This window comes from Falco biarmicus, chromosome 16 (genome assembly GCF_023638135.1).
Source record: "Falco biarmicus isolate bFalBia1 chromosome 16, bFalBia1.pri, whole genome shotgun sequence".
In the NCBI taxonomy this organism is placed as follows: Eukaryota; Metazoa; Chordata; class Aves; order Falconiformes; family Falconidae; genus Falco; species Falco biarmicus.
Genome location: NC_079303.1, coordinates 6,116,459 through 6,134,206, shown reverse-complemented (window position 1 = coordinate 6,134,206; position 17,748 = coordinate 6,116,459). Strand labels below are relative to the sequence as shown.

The 17,748-nt window shown below is 47.0% G+C and overlaps 1 protein-coding gene across 2 annotated transcripts; it reads right to left on the bottom strand.

The window, feature by feature from the left end:
- Positions 1–42: 42 nt before the first annotated feature.
- Positions 43–16,238, bottom strand: CAMK1G (calcium/calmodulin dependent protein kinase IG). Of its 2 annotated transcripts, none has more exons than XM_056361817.1 (13): positions 16,061–16,238; positions 11,429–11,546; positions 8,372–8,500; positions 7,767–7,841; positions 6,883–7,021; positions 6,638–6,761; positions 5,997–6,072; positions 5,330–5,442; positions 4,212–4,290; positions 3,699–3,786; positions 2,494–2,921; positions 1,839–1,972; positions 43–824 (listed from the first exon to the last, which is right to left on the bottom strand). In XM_056361817.1, the coding sequence occupies exons 2-12, from the start codon at positions 11,518–11,520 to the stop codon at positions 1,876–1,878; spliced, it is 1,440 nt and encodes a 479-aa protein (XP_056217792.1). In that variant the 5' UTR covers positions 11,521–11,546; positions 16,061–16,238; the 3' UTR covers positions 43–824; positions 1,839–1,875. The 2 variants fall into 2 exon arrangements, with proteins under 2 accessions (XP_056217792.1, XP_056217793.1); XM_056361818.1 differs by having other exon boundaries at positions 1,839–1,969.
- Between the last annotated feature and the right edge of the window lie 1,510 nt (positions 16,239–17,748).

The window sequence follows — 17,748 nt, the reverse complement described above, 5'->3', positions numbered from 1 at the left end:
TACAAATAAGAGGAACACAATCTCGTACTCAAAGGTGAAGTCAAATGTCTTGTTTGACTTCCCACCACAATTTGCTTATTTGCCAGAAAAACACCAGAGTGAGCAGGACTGCAGATGCACGGGGAATGCTTTACAAGGGACTTAACAGACCATTTCCACATCAAATTTCTGTGAATAACCAAGAGGCACTTTACAAAACAAAAGTCAGCTTTATTAAGCAAGTATTTATTGTGCAATTACAGACTTGGAAGCAGGAAACTTAGACCTTGCTGTGATTATTATCAGACATATGGAGGTTGCTAGCAGGTTGTCTCTCCTCTTGTAGCTGAAATGAGAACTGCACAGCCCGGGCAGCTGGTGGATGCTGAACTCCAGAGTGCCGAAGCCTGAGAGTAACCAAAACCCAGGGAGTGAATAGGGTGAAGACTGTAAAAATAATTGACCTGCCACTGAGTAAAACTCTACATGGCTTTGGTTTATAGGATTTACATTGTGCAGTGCACTTCTTATGCATTGGACAACTAAACAGTGTACAGAAACAAAAGCTTATAGCACTGAGCAATGTATGGATAATATACACTGAATATGCTAGCAGTAGCCTCAGACTTTGCGTTGCCTTCTCCCAGCTTTAACAATCCAGAAACACTCCAAGGTCACTGCATGGATGGATTCCTGGGACTAACGTGCTGCTTGGAACCAGTCGGTTGCTGCTTTCTGAGACGCTGCTGCCTGCCTGCTCCTGGCAGGACACAGCCTCCTTTCTTGCTTGCACTGCTGATGTCTGGCTTTGAAGTGCAGAAAAGAGTAAAACAGCCCTTCTGTTTCTGCAAGAGAGAGAAATTCTGTTGAGGATTGAACTTGTTTCACTAGACTGCTGCCTTCAGAACGTGCTCTGTTAATAAGCAGTAGCATGGGTGTTAGGGACAGCTTAGATCTCTTTGTGTGCCCTAGTTATAAAGGGTTGTTACATGTCTGATCATTGGAATGGATCTTTTTGGAGCCTATAGTAGATTTTACTTGCATTTGTCTCTTCTAGTAATCCTTTGTATATTACAGTCCCGTCCCTACAATCTCATCAGTAGGCAGTGCCATAAAATATGACAGGTAGCTCACTTTATGGAGCTTTTGTGGAGAGCTGTGCTAGCATATGCTCACCTTTGAGGAACATTCTTTATTGCAGGATCTAATAGCAATGCTTCTTACCGCTCATATATCATGTGGTACAAATGATAACAATTTAGCTAGTCCGGAATTAATCCAAGCTGTAGTCAAACAGGATTTTGAGTGTGCTCTGCTCAGCTACAAAATGAACCCCTCCATGCTCTACTCTGGTGACAAAGCACCTTCAGCTGACCTGCCTGGACCCAACCTGGGAAAGGGCACAGCCCCTCGGGCTGCAGCGATGTCCCGCCTGCGCTCAGCCGCGGGCCAGCAACCTGTTGTCAGCCCTTTGCTCATGCCCATAGCTGAGACCCAGCTGAAAAGCCCCAATACCAGCTGATGGAGCTGTTTCATTCCAGTGTGATTCCCAGTGAGTAGCTTTGAGTAATAGTAGGGTTCGATATGACAGGTCCATGCTTGGCTTCCCCGCACACATTCCTGGGGCAACCCTGTTGTAAATGTAGAAGTCAAATTCAGAATCACTGGGCTGGCCTTAATGGAGGCTGAAAGATGATTTCTTCCTTAAAAGATGTTTTAGTTAAGGCTTTTTCTGTTGCAAAAAGCCTGTAAGTCAATTTATTTCATGTACAATCACTTTGCTGTTTCTGCCTTTCCCTTTTTTATGCCATAATGGTATTAATTAAAAGCAGCTGGTGATTGGGTTGCAGATCACTTACCGCTGGCGATGTGGGGAGCCCAGTGGCTGCCTCCTTATCACATGATCAAACAGACTCCAGTTTGCCCAGTGCCACAGTGAGAAGAGTGTTTACTGGTTTTCATTGGAACAATAACTTCTGATTTGAAATGACTGCTTTGAAATGGAAGAATCGGAAAAGAAAAGAAAAAAGAGAAACAGCAATATTTACAATCATTCTGCAGGTGAACTGAAATTGTGTTTTTAATACAAAGAGCATCAGCTGCTGAAAGCAAAGCTTAGCTGGGTGCGAGTCAACACTGCAGCAAAGGCAGGGTCCAGTCGCTTGGCACCAGCTGAAAAATTGGCATCAGCAGCTTTAACCACCGGCAGTTTCAGTTTCTGGAAAGCAAATGGGCTGGAGCCACCGGAGCGTGGCAGCGGAGCCTGCTGCCTCAGCTCCCTGAAGCTTTGCCACGCTGCCTGCGCGATGTGCCTCACCTGATGCTGGTACGAGCATGGAAGACGCTTGGCTGGGCACTGCTACCCGGCCAGCCAAAGCATCTGCTTCTGTCCTTATTCCTCCCTCCTTTCTACTTCCACCTGGGCTGGCAACTTATGTGCCAAGGAACTCCTTCCCGAGATGGTTATTCCCGTACACCTCATTGGAAGTTATGGCTAATGACTGGGATACCTACTGGGATTTTGCAGATTTTTTAAGCAGCACAGTCTCGGAGCAGAAGGAGGTCTTTGTTTTCTCGTGCCCCATGCAGGCTGGACTGCAGCCACAAGAAGTTCTGGTGGGTGGGCTATAGTTATCCGGCAGGACCAGGTGGCTGCCCGCGGGCAGTGCTCCGTTCTCCGAGTGGCTTTGCAGCTTCGTCTCTGTCATTCCTGTGTCTTGCTCCAGCTGCGTGGGAGGGTTCGGGCAGCCCTGCGTGGGGACTAGGGGGAGCGATGCATCCTTGTCTTCATTTGGTGCTTCTGGCTGGGTGGCCACCATGGCTGTGTCGGGTCTGGACGCCTCTGAGACTTGTATAACCGGGGGGCTGTTTTCAGCCGCCGCATGACCGTTCATGTGGAGCTTTCTCATGTGGTGCACGACGGCCGCGGCGTTGAAGGCTTGCTGGGGAAGAAGACAAAAAGCCCACAGTGAGCATTGGGGGATGCCAGGCTGGGTGGGTGCTGTGGGCCAGCAGACTGGCCCCCTGAGGGCAATGGCTGTGTGTGGGGAGGGGGGGACAGTACTGTCCCGGTTAGCACGCACTGTCTGTTTGCACAATATGTGGGAAGTGGGATGTGCTTGTTCCTGGCGTAAACATCGTAGTTTCCACTGAGTGCAAACTGCTGATGCTTTTGAAGATTACAACCACTTCTACATGAGGAAATTGGGGGAACAGCTGTAAATTACCCCACAGTGTGAAATGGAGACTAGAGCTGAATTTTGAACATATTTAAAATGCTATTGTACACGTGCTTCTTAATGGCATTTTTCTCTCCACCTAAATTCTGACTAAAATTCTTGATATAAATGAAGTACCAACTTATCTTTGAGGCTGAAAGGAGGAAAAGCTGGGTTAAGCTCCCTGAAAGACCTGCTGATGGAGCATCAATTTCACTCCCTCAGTATAAAGGCAATTATTTCTTTCCCCCTCCCCATTACTTTCTTGGTGAGGCCACTCCAGCGCAATGTTTGTGGCGAACCTACCAGTATGTGTTGCAGCAGGGAATATTGGTCCAAACATAGTATAAAGAGGAACCACACACAATTTTCAGGCAGCCTTTGGAGGATCTCAGCTTTTGGGTGCTTACCCACAGGGCTGAAGCCTTGCTTATTGCTAGGTGGCAGCAACTGGCGTTTGTTAGTGAAGTGGCTCTAGGCTCCCACCAGCAAACGACTTACCCTCCATTTGCTCTTTGCAAAGTTTTTCTGAATCTGAGCGCTGACAGATGGGTATATGTCACGGTGAAGGGCTGTATTTCCATTAATCCTGCAGATGGGGAGAGAAGAAAATGGGCTCGTAGGCAGATGGCATTTGTAAGGCATTCCGCATTCTGGAGGCAACTAACTGCTTTGTACGTTCAATCAGCAATAATTAAACCCAAAGGAAAAACAGCAACAAAATGTAACACAAACACACACTTCAAAGCTTGGAAAAGCTTGGGATGGGATTTCTTCTTTGCCTCTGTTTATGGAGGCAAATATGCACAAATTGCATCTTTAATTATTCATCATTTTCTTTCTTTGCACACAAAAAAGGAACACCCAGGGCCACGCGGGGGCAGGTGGTGACGTTAATAAGGGGGGCTGGGGAGACACCCCTGTTCGCAGCTACCACCGAGGACACGGAGCCCGATGCGGAGGCTGGTAAATCCCCGAGGCCACCAGCTACTGCCGGGGCCCCGGTCCCCTCACCATGGGTGCCGCAGGGCTTCTTCACAGGTAAACCTCTTGTTTGGGTTTTTCTCCAGTAAGTGTCTGATGAAATCCTTGGCTGTGTGGGAGGGGAGGAGAAGCAGAGAGAAAAGGTTATTTCGTCCGTGTTCCGAGGTGCGATCCTAACAGACGGGGCAAACGCTAGTGCATAAACATCGCAAGGGTCAGCCCCGGGAAGGAGGTGTTGATACAGCTTCATCACTCCATTAAAGGGAGATTTTTGTAGTGAAGGGCTCCAGATGAAAAAATGTTAGCCAGGGATGTACCAAACTTCACGCTTAGATTATGTGAATTTGAGATGAATTATTCAGCTAAAGAGTAACTCTAAAACCCATAAGACACTGCAAACTGAGCAGATGTAGAAGTTGCTTTAAAGAGCACCTACATCCCTCCTTTTTAAAAAAATCTTGTTTTCTTTTTTTGAAAGGAGGGTTGTGGTGTTTGTTAATAAGTCCTAACAAACCTCCTGCTAGTTTTGTTTGTATGTACAAAAGATTGATGTTCAAAATACGCTGCTAAGATGCTGGCTTCAGTAAACTCGGTGCAGGCGAGCTCCACAAGCAGATTAGTCTGGTGGAAGTGTGCAGTGGTGGCTGACACGGCTCGCTGCGTTGCTGCAAGAAAGTGTGATTTGATGGGAAGACAAGCAAAGGGGAAGAGAAAAAACCCCAGAAAAATAAGGTTACCCGCCCTGGAGTTCCTCTAATTCTAAGGGAAACCTAAGCCCACTCTGAGGTCACTTATCATTTCTGAAAAACTGGGTTATGTTTAAGAGAGGCTTCAGCCGAGGATGCTGCATTACAGGCAGGTTGCAAAGTACCCCAAGCTCTGCCAGTGCAGCCTGGCTTTGGTGTCATCCCCCCACTACCGCAGTGCCAGGAGCCTCTGCAACCGATTCCCATGGCTGGGGGGGTTGCTGCTGTGTGGGTGACTCAGTTCAGTGATTCATCCTTTCCCATCCCTGCCGAAGCAAGCGAAGGGCGTTCGGGGGGTGTCCGGGGTGTGTGGGGGCTGGTGCAGGCTCGTGCCCACAGGTCACTGGGCTCTGGGTAGCAGCTTGTGGGGGGAGCGCAGGGCTTTACCTGATGGAGCTTTACCTGACTCGGAGATATCATCCCAAAACGGAGACTCGAACTCATAGTAGCCTTCCTTAATCTTTTCAAACAGTTTGGATTCGGTCTCTTCGTAGAAAGGAGGATACCCGCACAGCCTGGAAGAGCAGAAAGCAGCGGTGCTTCAGCACTGCCGCCCGCATCTGCACGGCCACGCTGGGCACGCGCGGGCAGCACGAGTGAGTGAGCAACAGAGGTGGCTGCTCTATCCATCCATCTGTCCTCACAGCTAAGCATATCGGTAAAGCTGCAGAAAAGAGTTAAAAACTTAACTACAGCAGCGAAAGGACAAAGCCACAGCTGGTACATAGCTGCGTGGTGTGGGAGGAAATGAAACAAAAAGTATCGAGGGAGACTGAATGATATTTGTAGGCAACTGAAAAAAAATCCAAAGCATAGGATGAGGCACATAATGGAGGAGATGTGATTCCTTTCATCTCTGCTCCAGTACTTGATTCCCCACATCCCTTTCATTTCTATAGTCTAGTGAATCTGTGCAAAGGCAGAATAGAGCGCTGCTGTATTTCCGCAGCAAAATGGGAGGTCTGGTATCACCTCCACTTGCACCACTGCTCTGCAGAGGTGTATGAAGCGATGAAGGAGTTGGGAAGCTCATGGAAAAATAATTGGGATGCTGCTTGCTCTTACTCACAGGATGTAGGTGATGACCCCGATGGACCAGCAGTCTACGGCTTTGCTGTATGGTTTCTGGGCAAGGACTTCAGGAGCTGCAGAACAGCAAAACCAAATGAAAATTCTGAGCAATAATAAATTATCCAATAGTGGGAAAAGCAGTAGCTTCTTGTACACTCAGCCTCTGAGGTGCCAGTGCAAAGAAACAGCCAGTAAGAGCCCTATTTACCAGTTGGATTGGTCTGTGCTTTTTGTATCTATTTTGTGCCATTGAATAGAAAGAACAACGGACAATTTCTGCCTGCATCCTGAGGTTTTAACCAGTAAGCTGTGGGTGAAGCCAATGCAGTCTGGTGGACGTGAAGCAAAATCCTATTGTGTTAAAATTATTTCCGTAATTGTTTGATAAATGCATGACTAACACTGAAATATATGGCTTTGAAAGTTATCTTTTTCTTTGTACTTTTAAACATTCTGAGATTTTTCAGTCTCTACCCTCATTTGTAATGCAGTCTTTTACGTGGGCCATGCAGTGCATCTGTGGGTAACATGTTGTTAATGTAATTATATATTCTTTTCCTTTCTTCTAGGCAATGCACTGTATGTGCGCAACCTTTTTTCCAGACAGTCCACTGGCACGAGCCCACTCCTGGTCCTTACCAACGTATCCCGGAGTCCCACAGGCAGTGGACATGATGCCGTTCTGTTCCATTTTAGACAAGCCAAAATCCGTGATCATGATTTTGGAGTTCTCTTCAGGAGTAAGGTAAAGAAGGTTTTCAGGCTGTGAATGCAGAGCGGTCAGAGGTTGAAATTTATGGTAGAAAAATGGAAAGGAACAACAGAAAGTCGTGGGGCAGAGCAGGCAAAGCCTGCAGTCACGCCAGCTCCCCGAGAGGTCCCACCTTCAGGTCACGGTGAACTATTCCGTTTTCATGGAGGTACTTCACTGCTGTCAGGACCTGGTGGATCACCACACTTGCATCTTTCTCAGTGTAAACTCCTCGTTCCAAAATTCGGTCGAACAGCTCTCCCCCGGATACCCTATGGAAATGGTAGTTCAGAAAGAAAAAAAATTTAAACAAAGCTAATCATACTTTTGTGTTAAGCAAGCTAACCTTCTGGTCATTTTACAACTCCACCTCTAGCAAAACTGTTCCTTGGGCAGCAGTTTTTGTGAGGCTGAGGCTGATGGAAGCTCTTGAGTGCAATTTCAGGGTGCCAGTAAGCGGGACTGGTGAGCCCAGGGGATTTGGTTAAGGGCACGAGGCACCTCCCGGCAGGTCTGACCGCAGGCATCCTGCTCTGCCTCCAGGCTCTGGTCCACGGATATATGTTTTTATGTGATTGTTTCCTTTAGCTAAATTTGCAAGCTAGCAGTAGCAGCCGGGTGCTCAGAGCTGATGCCCGCAGCAAGCTGCTTTCTCTGTAGCTGACATGTTGCCCATTTTCATTTCTAGAAACCCTGCATGGCACAGCTTTAATTAGAAATACTTCTGTCTCTGCCCTGCTAAACTGTGATGAATTAATTTGCATAAATAGATCCTCATCTTGGTTTAGAAACTTGCTGCTAAAATGAGCATGGGCCAAGGCAGTATGAGAAGTGTCCAGGTTAGTTCAAACCACGCGGCTCTCGCCTGGTGAGTGAGGGGTGCTTGAATCGCTCCTGTGCGTGCAACTTTTACGTGTGAGGGACTCCTGTGTGTAGGGGCAGAAATGCAGTGCATCGCCCTCGTCCTGCCACTCCTTCCTCTGTGGCCTGCAAAGAAGTGGCTCTGCTGATACTTACAGCTGCATGACCAGGTAGAAGTGGGTTGTGCTCTCATAAATATCTTCTAAAGTCACGATGTTTTCATGCTTTATTCTGCAAAGATAAATGTGGGTCAGAAACAAACCTGGCAAGGACGAAGGTGGCTTTTCAAGTGGAGAATCCAACAGTCCTCTTGCTTTAATTGCCAGTGAAAGTTCACTGGGTTGTTCTGTGGCTGATCTCCCTCACCCTGCGTGGCAGAGGATCGTTGATGTGACTGCAAACTCCCTTTGGAGCACCAGGCACCAAAGCGGAGGACCAGACCCTTTGTTTCTAACAGCTGCCTGCTCTGCGTCAGGTGCGTTTCTTGGACTGCAACAGCGTTTGCTCTGTCCCTCCTTCCCCTGCGTCTGCTCTGCTTCATCTATTTCCTTCCACAGATCTGGGGCAGCACGGCTGTGTTGGGGTTACAAACCCAGCCAAGGAATGATGGAAGAAACTTTACTAATCTACTAATTCACAGTAATCTTTATATATTCTTTTAAAAAGAAAGACTTATTTCTTTATCTTATTCTTACTGTAGAGCCACACGTTTTAGGAAGGGACATTTGTTCTACTTTACGTTACAATGTCTACGTACTCACTTTTTCAACACTGCTATTTCGTTCTCCAAGCTGCTATCCCTTGTGAGAGGAGACTTCTTGATGCATTTCAGAGCAAAGAGCTTGCCAGTGCTTCTTTGCTTCACTAGGAAAACTTCTGAAAAGGCACCTCTGCAGAGAGCAGAAGAAGTTGTACTTCAGTATATGCTGCTGCTGTGAACAGGAAGGATACTCACAGAGAGAAAGAGGAAATAGCAAGAAAAAACAATACGGTACTCATTTAACTCTAAGTGGATGCTGGTTGTAAAGCTAGAACTGCATCTCCAGCAGCCCCGAACTTAGGATATTCAATGCAAGATTATGCAATATGTAGAAAAAAAAAAGCCAGCCACAGTTTTCTCTGTTTGTAGAGAAAAGATTATTATTGCTTAGTTCATCATGAAGCTATGTTGAGGCGGTGGACAAAAAAGACCCCTGCAATGAAATGAAATCGCATCCTTCAGCACTGCCTCAGTCAAGAGTTTTACCCCGGCCTGTGCCAGGCTATGGGTGAGCTTTGGTGCTGCCCAGTCCAGGGCACACCCGGGGGCGGGGGGGGGGCAGGCAGATGGCAAACGTGGTTTCAGCGTTCAGGGATGCTATTGCAGCAAACCCAATAAACAAGGGCAGTGCCTCGGGGGTGCAGGAGGAGGCTCCGTCACAGAATCATTTAGGTTGCAAAAGACATTTAAGACCGGCGAGTCAAACCGTCCTCCCCGCAGGTCCGGTACCGCGGCTCACAGCTCGCTGCTGCTCCAGGAATTGTGCGCTTGAACCCATTGGGACGGGGGCGGATTTTCCTGGGGGAAGCGTGAGCCCAGCCGAGGGGCTGTATCCATAGCCACCTCGTGCTGGGGTGGTCTGCAGCTCGGCTGCCCACTGGGGTTAGCAACCCCCCCGTGGAAAGGTCTCAACAGCCTCCACTCTAAGAGGGACAAATTCCTGCTTAATACAAATTGTGTTTCCTCGGAGTCCCCATCGGCTTAGAGCCGTCCTTCACTTTCCCTGGTCAGCGTCGCCCTGAGGACTGAGATAGCCAAACTGCAGTGAGGAGAGCCCAGTTAAACTGCAGTTTGGGTATATCAGCCAATGTTCTGTATATCCAAAGTGCAAAACAACTGGATAACCTCAGTTAATATTCTAATTCGTCATCTGCTGTGTTTTCCTTTCTGCAGACACTGCTCGTACCGTTAGTGACAAAGTGACAATGAGTGTCATCTACGTTCCTGATAAGGGTTCAGCCCAGTGCAGCGATGAGCAGGTATTTATAACATGTCTAAAGCTCACAATCCTGTTAAAGGTTTGTCTTGGGCAGCTGAACACTTGTCCTGGGGTAGTGACAGTGCATACTTTGCCAGGTCAGTCCTCAATAATCCTTATCAAATGAGCAACAGATTAATTGATGGCAGTTAAATGGAACTTGCCACTGAGTCTGCAAAGCCCTGCAGGGAGCCGGAGGGCAGAGCGAGGAAGGTGAGCGCGGAGAAAGCACCTTCTTGGTTGGGAAGCTATTGCAGCAAACCCAATACGCAAGGGCAGAAACCCTCTGTCTCCTGTAACCCCCTACACAAAGAATGCAGCACGCTGTGCCGAGGGATGGGCTGAGCACGGAGCTGTACCCATCTGGCATGCGGCGCTTTGCTCGGGTGCCTTCGTTAGCAAGTGGCAGCCGGCGGTGACGCAGGGGGCTCCTCCTCCTCCTGTGGGCCCTTGGGTGCTGCCAAAACAATGTGCAAGACCACTGGGGTTGCAGGGAACTCGGCTGTGCCAGGACTGGTTCCTAGCAAGGAACCCCCCTGCTGAAACCAACAAAAAGCCCCATAGATTTTTGGGAAAGCATTCCAACAAATTAATTAGAATCTTCACATCGCTCTGTAAATGATATGTAATAGTCTTCTCTCTTCTGGCCCAAAAAGCAGGTGGTGTTGGGAGCTTTTCCTTGTGTCACACATTTTTCTCCTTTCATCGATATAAAGTCTGAAGGCTGTTTCATGGAAATGCCTTTTAAGTTCCCGAGAGCATTCAGGGAATAGACAGGGACGTCCTTGCTAAGGTCCCTAATCCAACAGCTGTGGGTGCTGGGGAAGGCGATGGTAAGTTACCAGGTAGTTTTAGGTCCTGGATCTTCATTTATGTTCTTCAGCTAGCTGAAGTGGTGCATGTGGAAAAAATCCCAATTTCTAATGCTAAATTTTCCTATTAATGTAATAGTAGGAAATGAACAACCTACAAATCAGATGCTAGGGCATCTGTTCTATGTATCTGTCCCAAACAGTTTATAATAATTATACCCCTTATTAAAAAATGATAAATCAACAAGTTGACTAGGAGAGAACAAAGCTTTTTCTAATCTCATTTCTTTAGAGAAGGCTGCTGGATAATTCAACTGATTTCTGAGGCTGACCAGGAACATGATAATTTAAAATGTTGCTGAGCTCTGGGGTAGCTGTTTTTAGGGAGCTTTGTTGTGGTTTCTGAAGTCACAGAAAATTTGGCTGTGACAGAACTTGCTGGTGGAGGTAATTCAATTCCTCCTTCACCACCTTGGAAATGTTTCCTTATCTCATCCGCATGAATAGGCAAATTAAGCCGTTAGCCTACAGAGAAGTATTGTATAACTTGAACATCCTTTTCTTGTTTCATCCCTCAACTGAGTCAGAGTTGAGAGGCTAAATATATGACTTATTGTTACAATACCTCTCTCTGAGCCATCCCTTGACCTTGCTTGACCTTGCGGCAGCAGCAGACCAGTGTGCTCAGTGGGAAAAGACCAAAACTTAATGAAGCTGCTGTTCAGGCTTAGTGGGAAAGGAGGAGAGGGCAGAGCTGACCGGGAGCCTGGGGCTGGTGGGGAAGTTGCTGCTTCGGTGCTGCTTGGCAGGCGTAAGCCATGAATCAGAGCATCAGCAGCAACCGTGCAGCAGTGACGGGGCACCCCCACACACACCTGGAGACTGGGGTTTGTCTCGGAAGGAGCTGCGTTCTTGGGACATTGGCCAGTGCCAGATGGGAGCCGCTGTCTAGAGGTGGCTCTGCCTGGGAAGCAGCTGCGGTACTTACGATCCCAGGGCCTCCATGAAAATGAATGTTTTTCGGATGTTGCTCGTCTGTTTCTTCCAGGAGCTGCTGTCGTCCTCTTCCTTGCGACCCATCTCCTCCAGAGTGGAAGCAGGGAACGCTGTGAGGAAGAGGAAGAGGAGTGGTGACTGATGTGGCAGGTGCTCGCATGAAGAAGACGACTACCCAGGAGCTAGCTGGATTCAGGATCCCGTGAATGGCTTTTGCTTGGTCAGAGGAGTCGGACTTTTCAAGCATGTGAAATTTTGTGCTGCTTTTTCTACTCACAACTGTTTGTGCTGCACGTGCCCTTGACGGTGTGTCCCGCTTCAGCCATCAGTGCAGCATAATACCAGATCAGCTGGGTAGGAGCTGGTGGCCATATGGTAATACTTTCTTGTCAGTATACTCATTTAGCGCGTGTTGGCAATTACAAATGTTTATATTGTGCTTCATATTTAGTGGTTAAAAAAACCCTTCTTGAAAAGTTGCTAATTTTACCTACAGCATCTATGACTTAATGGATTAAAAGTTAGGTGCAAATAGCAATGGAGATGGATTATAGTTGAGCTGCTTTGTTGCTCAAATAATAAATAGTTTAAAGAGCTCATGACTGCAGGGAGGGGAATTGATAGAAAACGTTTTGTTGATCTGTCTTGTGCAGTTTGTGCTGCTGTCATCTTTAATTTTTGTTAATTGACAGATTGCTTTTGCTCTGAGTCATAACCTTCCCATTGCCTTTTTCTGGCAGGGCTGCAATGCCAGGGTGCTGGCTGGTGGGAGAGCGCCGGCGAGGCGAGGGGGTGCCCAGCCTTTAGTGTCCTGCCCTGCTGGTGCATCTCTGTGCTGCAGACGGGGAGCAAGCAGTGCCAGCGTGCAGGGGGGTGGCAAGAGCAGCTTCCAGAAAATTCAGCTTTCTGGAGTCACCCAGCTCTGCGGGGCGGCAGCTGAGCTCATCTCGGCGTTGGAGGACAGAGCTGCAGGACATCTGGTTTGTCGGTAAATGCAGCCGTGGGACTCCCGGCTGATCCACATGTCCGAAACATGCACCGCCGCTCACGGGCAGCTTGCCCTTGGTCAGGTCCGGGTCCCCCACCTCCCCCCCACCCCCACTAAGCTCTTTAGATGCGGGCTGGGCAGCCCCGCTGTAATGCAGAAAGTGACACTGTCAGCCCAGGGGGAGCTCATCGGGACGGTGGGAGAATTAGAGCTTGCACAAGGTCTGGGAGGTGTGAAATGTTATACAAACATCTAAGCCCCATTAATAAGATCAGATCTAACATTACAGAACTGGAAGTACACTGGAAGGTGAGAAAGAAGCCCTCAGGCTAGAAAAAAATAATAATAAAAAGAAATGGCTTGTCTACACTATCGGGATACAAAAGAAATGGGCTGAAAATATCCCCAGGCAGCAGGGGCTTGGGTGCTGATGGCAGCACGCTCAGCACATGGAGCAGCCCCTTGGTATGTGGAGCATCGCACTCCCTGAGAGCAGGAATGCCTGCCCCAAAGACTATGAGATACAGCCGAGCCTTTGAAAGATAAAGCCCTTTTTTTTTTTTTTTGTGTAAAAATAAGTGTTTGGAAGAGGCAGAAGTATTAAAGCAGAGAAAAAGCTGAAAGATCGTGTGTCATGACAGACATGTTAGATACTGAATTCCTCCTGAACCTAGTTTATTTCCTTAATTAGCACAGTTTCAGGGTTTTAAGCTCCTTGACACAATTTTTTAAAGGTTAATTTAACATTATTGAAAACAAAATTGGCTCACTTGTAAACAGTTGAAGGCTTCAGTCCATAAAATCACCAAAGGCCAGGGTACACCTGATCTTTATTTACCTTCTGGTTTCTGATGCATGTGTAACTCCTAGAAATACAGCTCCTTATCAAAACCAGCCATACGCTGCTGTTTAGGATCTGTGAAGATCAAAAGTTCTTCACAAAAATGCCCATGAGTTAGTAGAAACATTTCTGCTGGTATTTTGAGCCCCCAAATGAAGCTTTCTTTTGCAGTCATCCACCCATCCCAAATCTCTACAGATCTGGAATGTCAAAAAAAGAGAACTTTCAGCAGAGACATGCAGCTGCCGGTGGAAGGTGAGTTTCACCCACTTTAAATAAATACCAAATGTATGATGCCAGTACGGTGTTGAATGATGGGTAAAATTCAGATGACCTCTCTGAGGTCTTTCCAAGCCTACTGTCAAACAAAGAATACGAACTAAAAAAACAGAAAAAAACCAAACCCAAAACCCAAGTAGGTCGGCCTGGCCCCAGGGACAAACGGTATTTTAGTCTCCGTTCCCATGCAGCTCGGCTGGCACAAGGTCTTTGGGGCAGCCCGAGAGTGGCGCGGAGCAGAGATCCCTCCTGGGGAGGCTGGACCATGCTGGCAGCCCCAGGCAGAGGTGGCTGTGTGCCCCCCAGCAGAAGGGGACAGTGGAGCCACGGACACCCACTTCTGTGAATTTGGCCCATTGGAGCACGTGTCAAATTTGCCCAACATTTGCTCATTGAAGCTTGATTCCCTGAGTATTTTCATGTTTAATTCTTTGTGAATTCAAGTTTCTTTTTTAAAAAGGATTTTGCTTCCATAGGAAGGTAGTACCGTGTTTTCTTTAGCCTCCTGTGAATCATCTGTTCATCTTATAGTTCCTCCTTCTGCCACTCTCTGCGTACGGCAGTTGGTTTTGCTGCTGGCTGCAGGGAAGGCTGGATGAATAGCTCTGACTCCCTACACGTGTATTTGATTTCCTGCTTTCTCAGTTTCCCTGTGCCATCATGAGCAACTCATCTCCTGCCTCCCCTCGCCTTCCTGTGAGGAAGGGGGATAAACGCTGCTATTTTGAGAGCAAAATAACGAAATGTTTGAATTGCCCAAAATGAAAAGCTGCATATGTGCTGGGGTGATGAATGCTTGCCCACCTTCCTCCTTCCTCCTACTGGGTCACGTTCTTCTCAATACTTTTTCCTCTTTTGATACACGAGAGAGTGTTTGTAGAGGGGCTTGATGCAGGATGCAAGGGCCTCGGTCCAGCCACGATTACGGGCTGATGAGACCCGTGACTTTCCTGATGCAGGCTCCGGGAACTCCTCTGACTTTCTCTCTCAATCTAGTTAAGCCACTTGTTGCACCTCACAGCAGTTTGTGAGAAGGTAACGTTTGATTTATTTGTTGTCTGGTTTTGGTTATCTATTCAGGCACTGGCTCAGCAATGCCCTGACCTTTCTCAGTGCTAGTACACAGCATATGGGTACGTGGGGTTCAACGTATCTGCTCGCTTAGCTGAAGAAACTTTACTTTCCACAGGAATAGAAAACATCATAACAAAAGTTGGGCAAACAGACTCTGTGCTTGGGTGAGCAGGTTCTCCTGCCATATGATGTGTCTGTCTGTGCGCTTCCATCACGCTCCTGACATACATTTTTGTCAGATCCATCCTGACACCCCGTTCACATCTGCATCACCCCTGGATTGGTGGGCATGTCTGCCAGCCACAGCAGTGGGATGCACGGACAGAGTGCACCCAGTATGCACTTGAAAAATGCATCATTTTAAACACCTAATCTAGAGAAGGGTCCGTGTTTGCCCTTTTGCCCGTTTACCTTTTGATAGTGCAGGAACAGCGGTGTGTTAAGATTACATAATAAAATGGAATTGATGTAGGTAAAGACCTTTGGAGATTAAAATGAAGTACATAACATTGCTTTAATTTGTTTAGCTTCCCTCTTTCCCATCATAACAAATTAAGCAATATACAGGACTCCAGTCTGATTGAGTATGTGCTGAAGGTAGTAAATAGTTTCAATATTAATGTCTAACCTTTGGGCCCTTCTACAGACTGAGTCAATAAATGTGACTGCTGCTATACTCTGTTTGATCCAGCAAATGACACATCATTGCTTAGAATGTAATGAATGTTATTATGACCTTGCTTAAATATTTTCTGAAGAAATTTGTTCCGCTTTCACATCTCACAGTAACAAATCCATCTGCAGACAGACACTCAGCTTCTGAATGGATATACTGCATTAGCAAAATTGTTGTAAGACATGATTAATAGTCTTGTGACAAAGTTACATGTGGAGGGGGAAGATACATGCTGCTTTCATGGTTTTGCCTTTAGAATTAGAAAGAAGTTTACAGAAAAAAAGTCAAAGGGCTTTGGTTTAAAAAAGAACACCAAAACAAGCAATCTGCATGTGAATGAATGAACTGCCAGGCCAGCCTCTGTGTTCAGGGACAAAAGAACAAGAAATTGGAAACATGAGCTTGCTCTTAGAAACAAACCCAGGTTAAACACTCTGTCGATTCAAAAGCAGTGTGTTAACTTAGCAGTCCTTGACGAACACTTACAAAATCACAATTTTCATTATAAACGTTTCAGATTCCTTACAATACCTTTGAAGTAAAACGTCAGAAGGCAGCTTTCTATGAAATTGCTAAATATAGCACGAGAGCTGGAGGATACTAGACTAACAGCCTGTGCAGGGAAGTCCTCCAGCATTTTCCTGTTACAAGATAAAAATCGATTTAAAAACCCAAACCAAACAGGTTAGCCAGCATCCCACCTGCTTCACTGCACAGAACAGACAGGAAAAGCGAACGGCTATGAAGGAAATAACGTTTTGCTTACCCAAGTCAGCACAAAGCGAGCAACTCCCGTCCGCTGCTGCTCCGGCTCAGCTCCCGCGGTCTGCGGGGATTAGAGCCCCCAGCTCAGCGCAGCGGGAGGAGGGATGGCTGCGCCGTGGTGCTGGTGCTGGTAACCAGGCAGCACCCCACACCCCACGGGGAGCAAATCCACCAGCACGAGCTGCCTGTGGGTGTGCGTGTGCGTGCACGTCGCCGCTGCCGGCAGCAATGGGGCACGGTGGGCAGCGGCAGCCGCGCCCCGCGCGCGCCGAGTTGGGTATTGAAATGTTCCTGGGTGGAATGCAAATATAATTTGCTTTAATCAAACAAATGGCTTCTTGGTATTTAAAAAAAAAACAAAACACCCACCCTGTTTTCTTTTGTGTGGTGTTGGGAGATCGCTGGGGCTGCACAGTGTGGAGCGGGACAGTTTCCCACTGGGATGCTCTGGCACCCCAGCCCTCCCATCCCCAACACGGGGATGGTGATGCTCTCCACCATTTTTAGATAGTACAAAACCATGGGGAAAAATCATTGCAGCAGAGATTAATCTCCATCACCAGAGTTCTGGACTATTTTCAACCATACAATGGGTTTATTTTGACTTTCCAAAACTCTGTGTGTGTGCCTTCCCAAGAAGCACGGCACATATGAATATAGGAAATATTCATAATTCTTTGAATCTTTTATATAGTGTAGGATTTTTAGAGATGGCAATAACAGCTTTACTGACTGCACTCTCAGTTGATTTACACTGCCATCTAGAATAATGCATGAAAAAAGTGCATATCACTGCGAAGTTTAGTTTTATATGAGGAATAAATCAACTCTGAGGCAATGCTAGAAAATCACATTATTTTTCTTAAGATTTTTTTCTTCAGCAACTTAGTTCCAAGGCAAAGGCTGCTTGGTATTCTTCATTTCTTTGTTGGCCAGGCTCTGTCACTGTGAACTTCATAGTGTTAAGGATTTTGGTCAGAATTTCTGGATGGGGATTTGAATGCTAAGGTTTTCTTTAGTGCTAGGTTTCAGTGGAATTTGCATTGATCTGAGCTTGAAATCCATGTAAAGCTTCACCTATTCCTCCCTTCAATGTCTTCCATGAGGCAGCACCACAAGCTGTTGCGTGTCCTCGGCCGTAGCTCCTCCTGCGTCCCGCTGCTGGCATCCTGGGGGAGACACCAAAATCAGAGTAACTTGAGGTCATTTATTAGGCTATATATACACTGTACATATAGATATAGGCCCTATAGATATGTGGGCGTAAACATGGATGTACAGGTCAACGCCTCTGGTCCTGCTGCCACAGTGTTTCCACTTGCACCCTGGTGTAGCAGAAACCCTTGGCAGGGAGGCACGGGATAGACCTGGGGTGGGAAAGGTGCTGGCCACTTCTGCCTCTTGCTCTTTCATTCCCATCTCTTAATTCCCATTTTAAGGTATAAAACCAATTTAATGCTTTCAGTATTATTGTTTTGGTCACATTCAGTTCTCAGCTAGTTTCTTATTATTTTATACAATTTTGGATGTTCTTATTAACTTCTTTTACTTTACCAAAGGCTTTTGGTCATTGTATCCTAACTAGAAATTTAATAGCCAGTTAAAACTCGTGTTGTGAGATAACACAGAAACCGAGGACACCCCGGACCACGGGGTGTGGGGGCGTCGAGATCGATTCTGCAGAAGGAA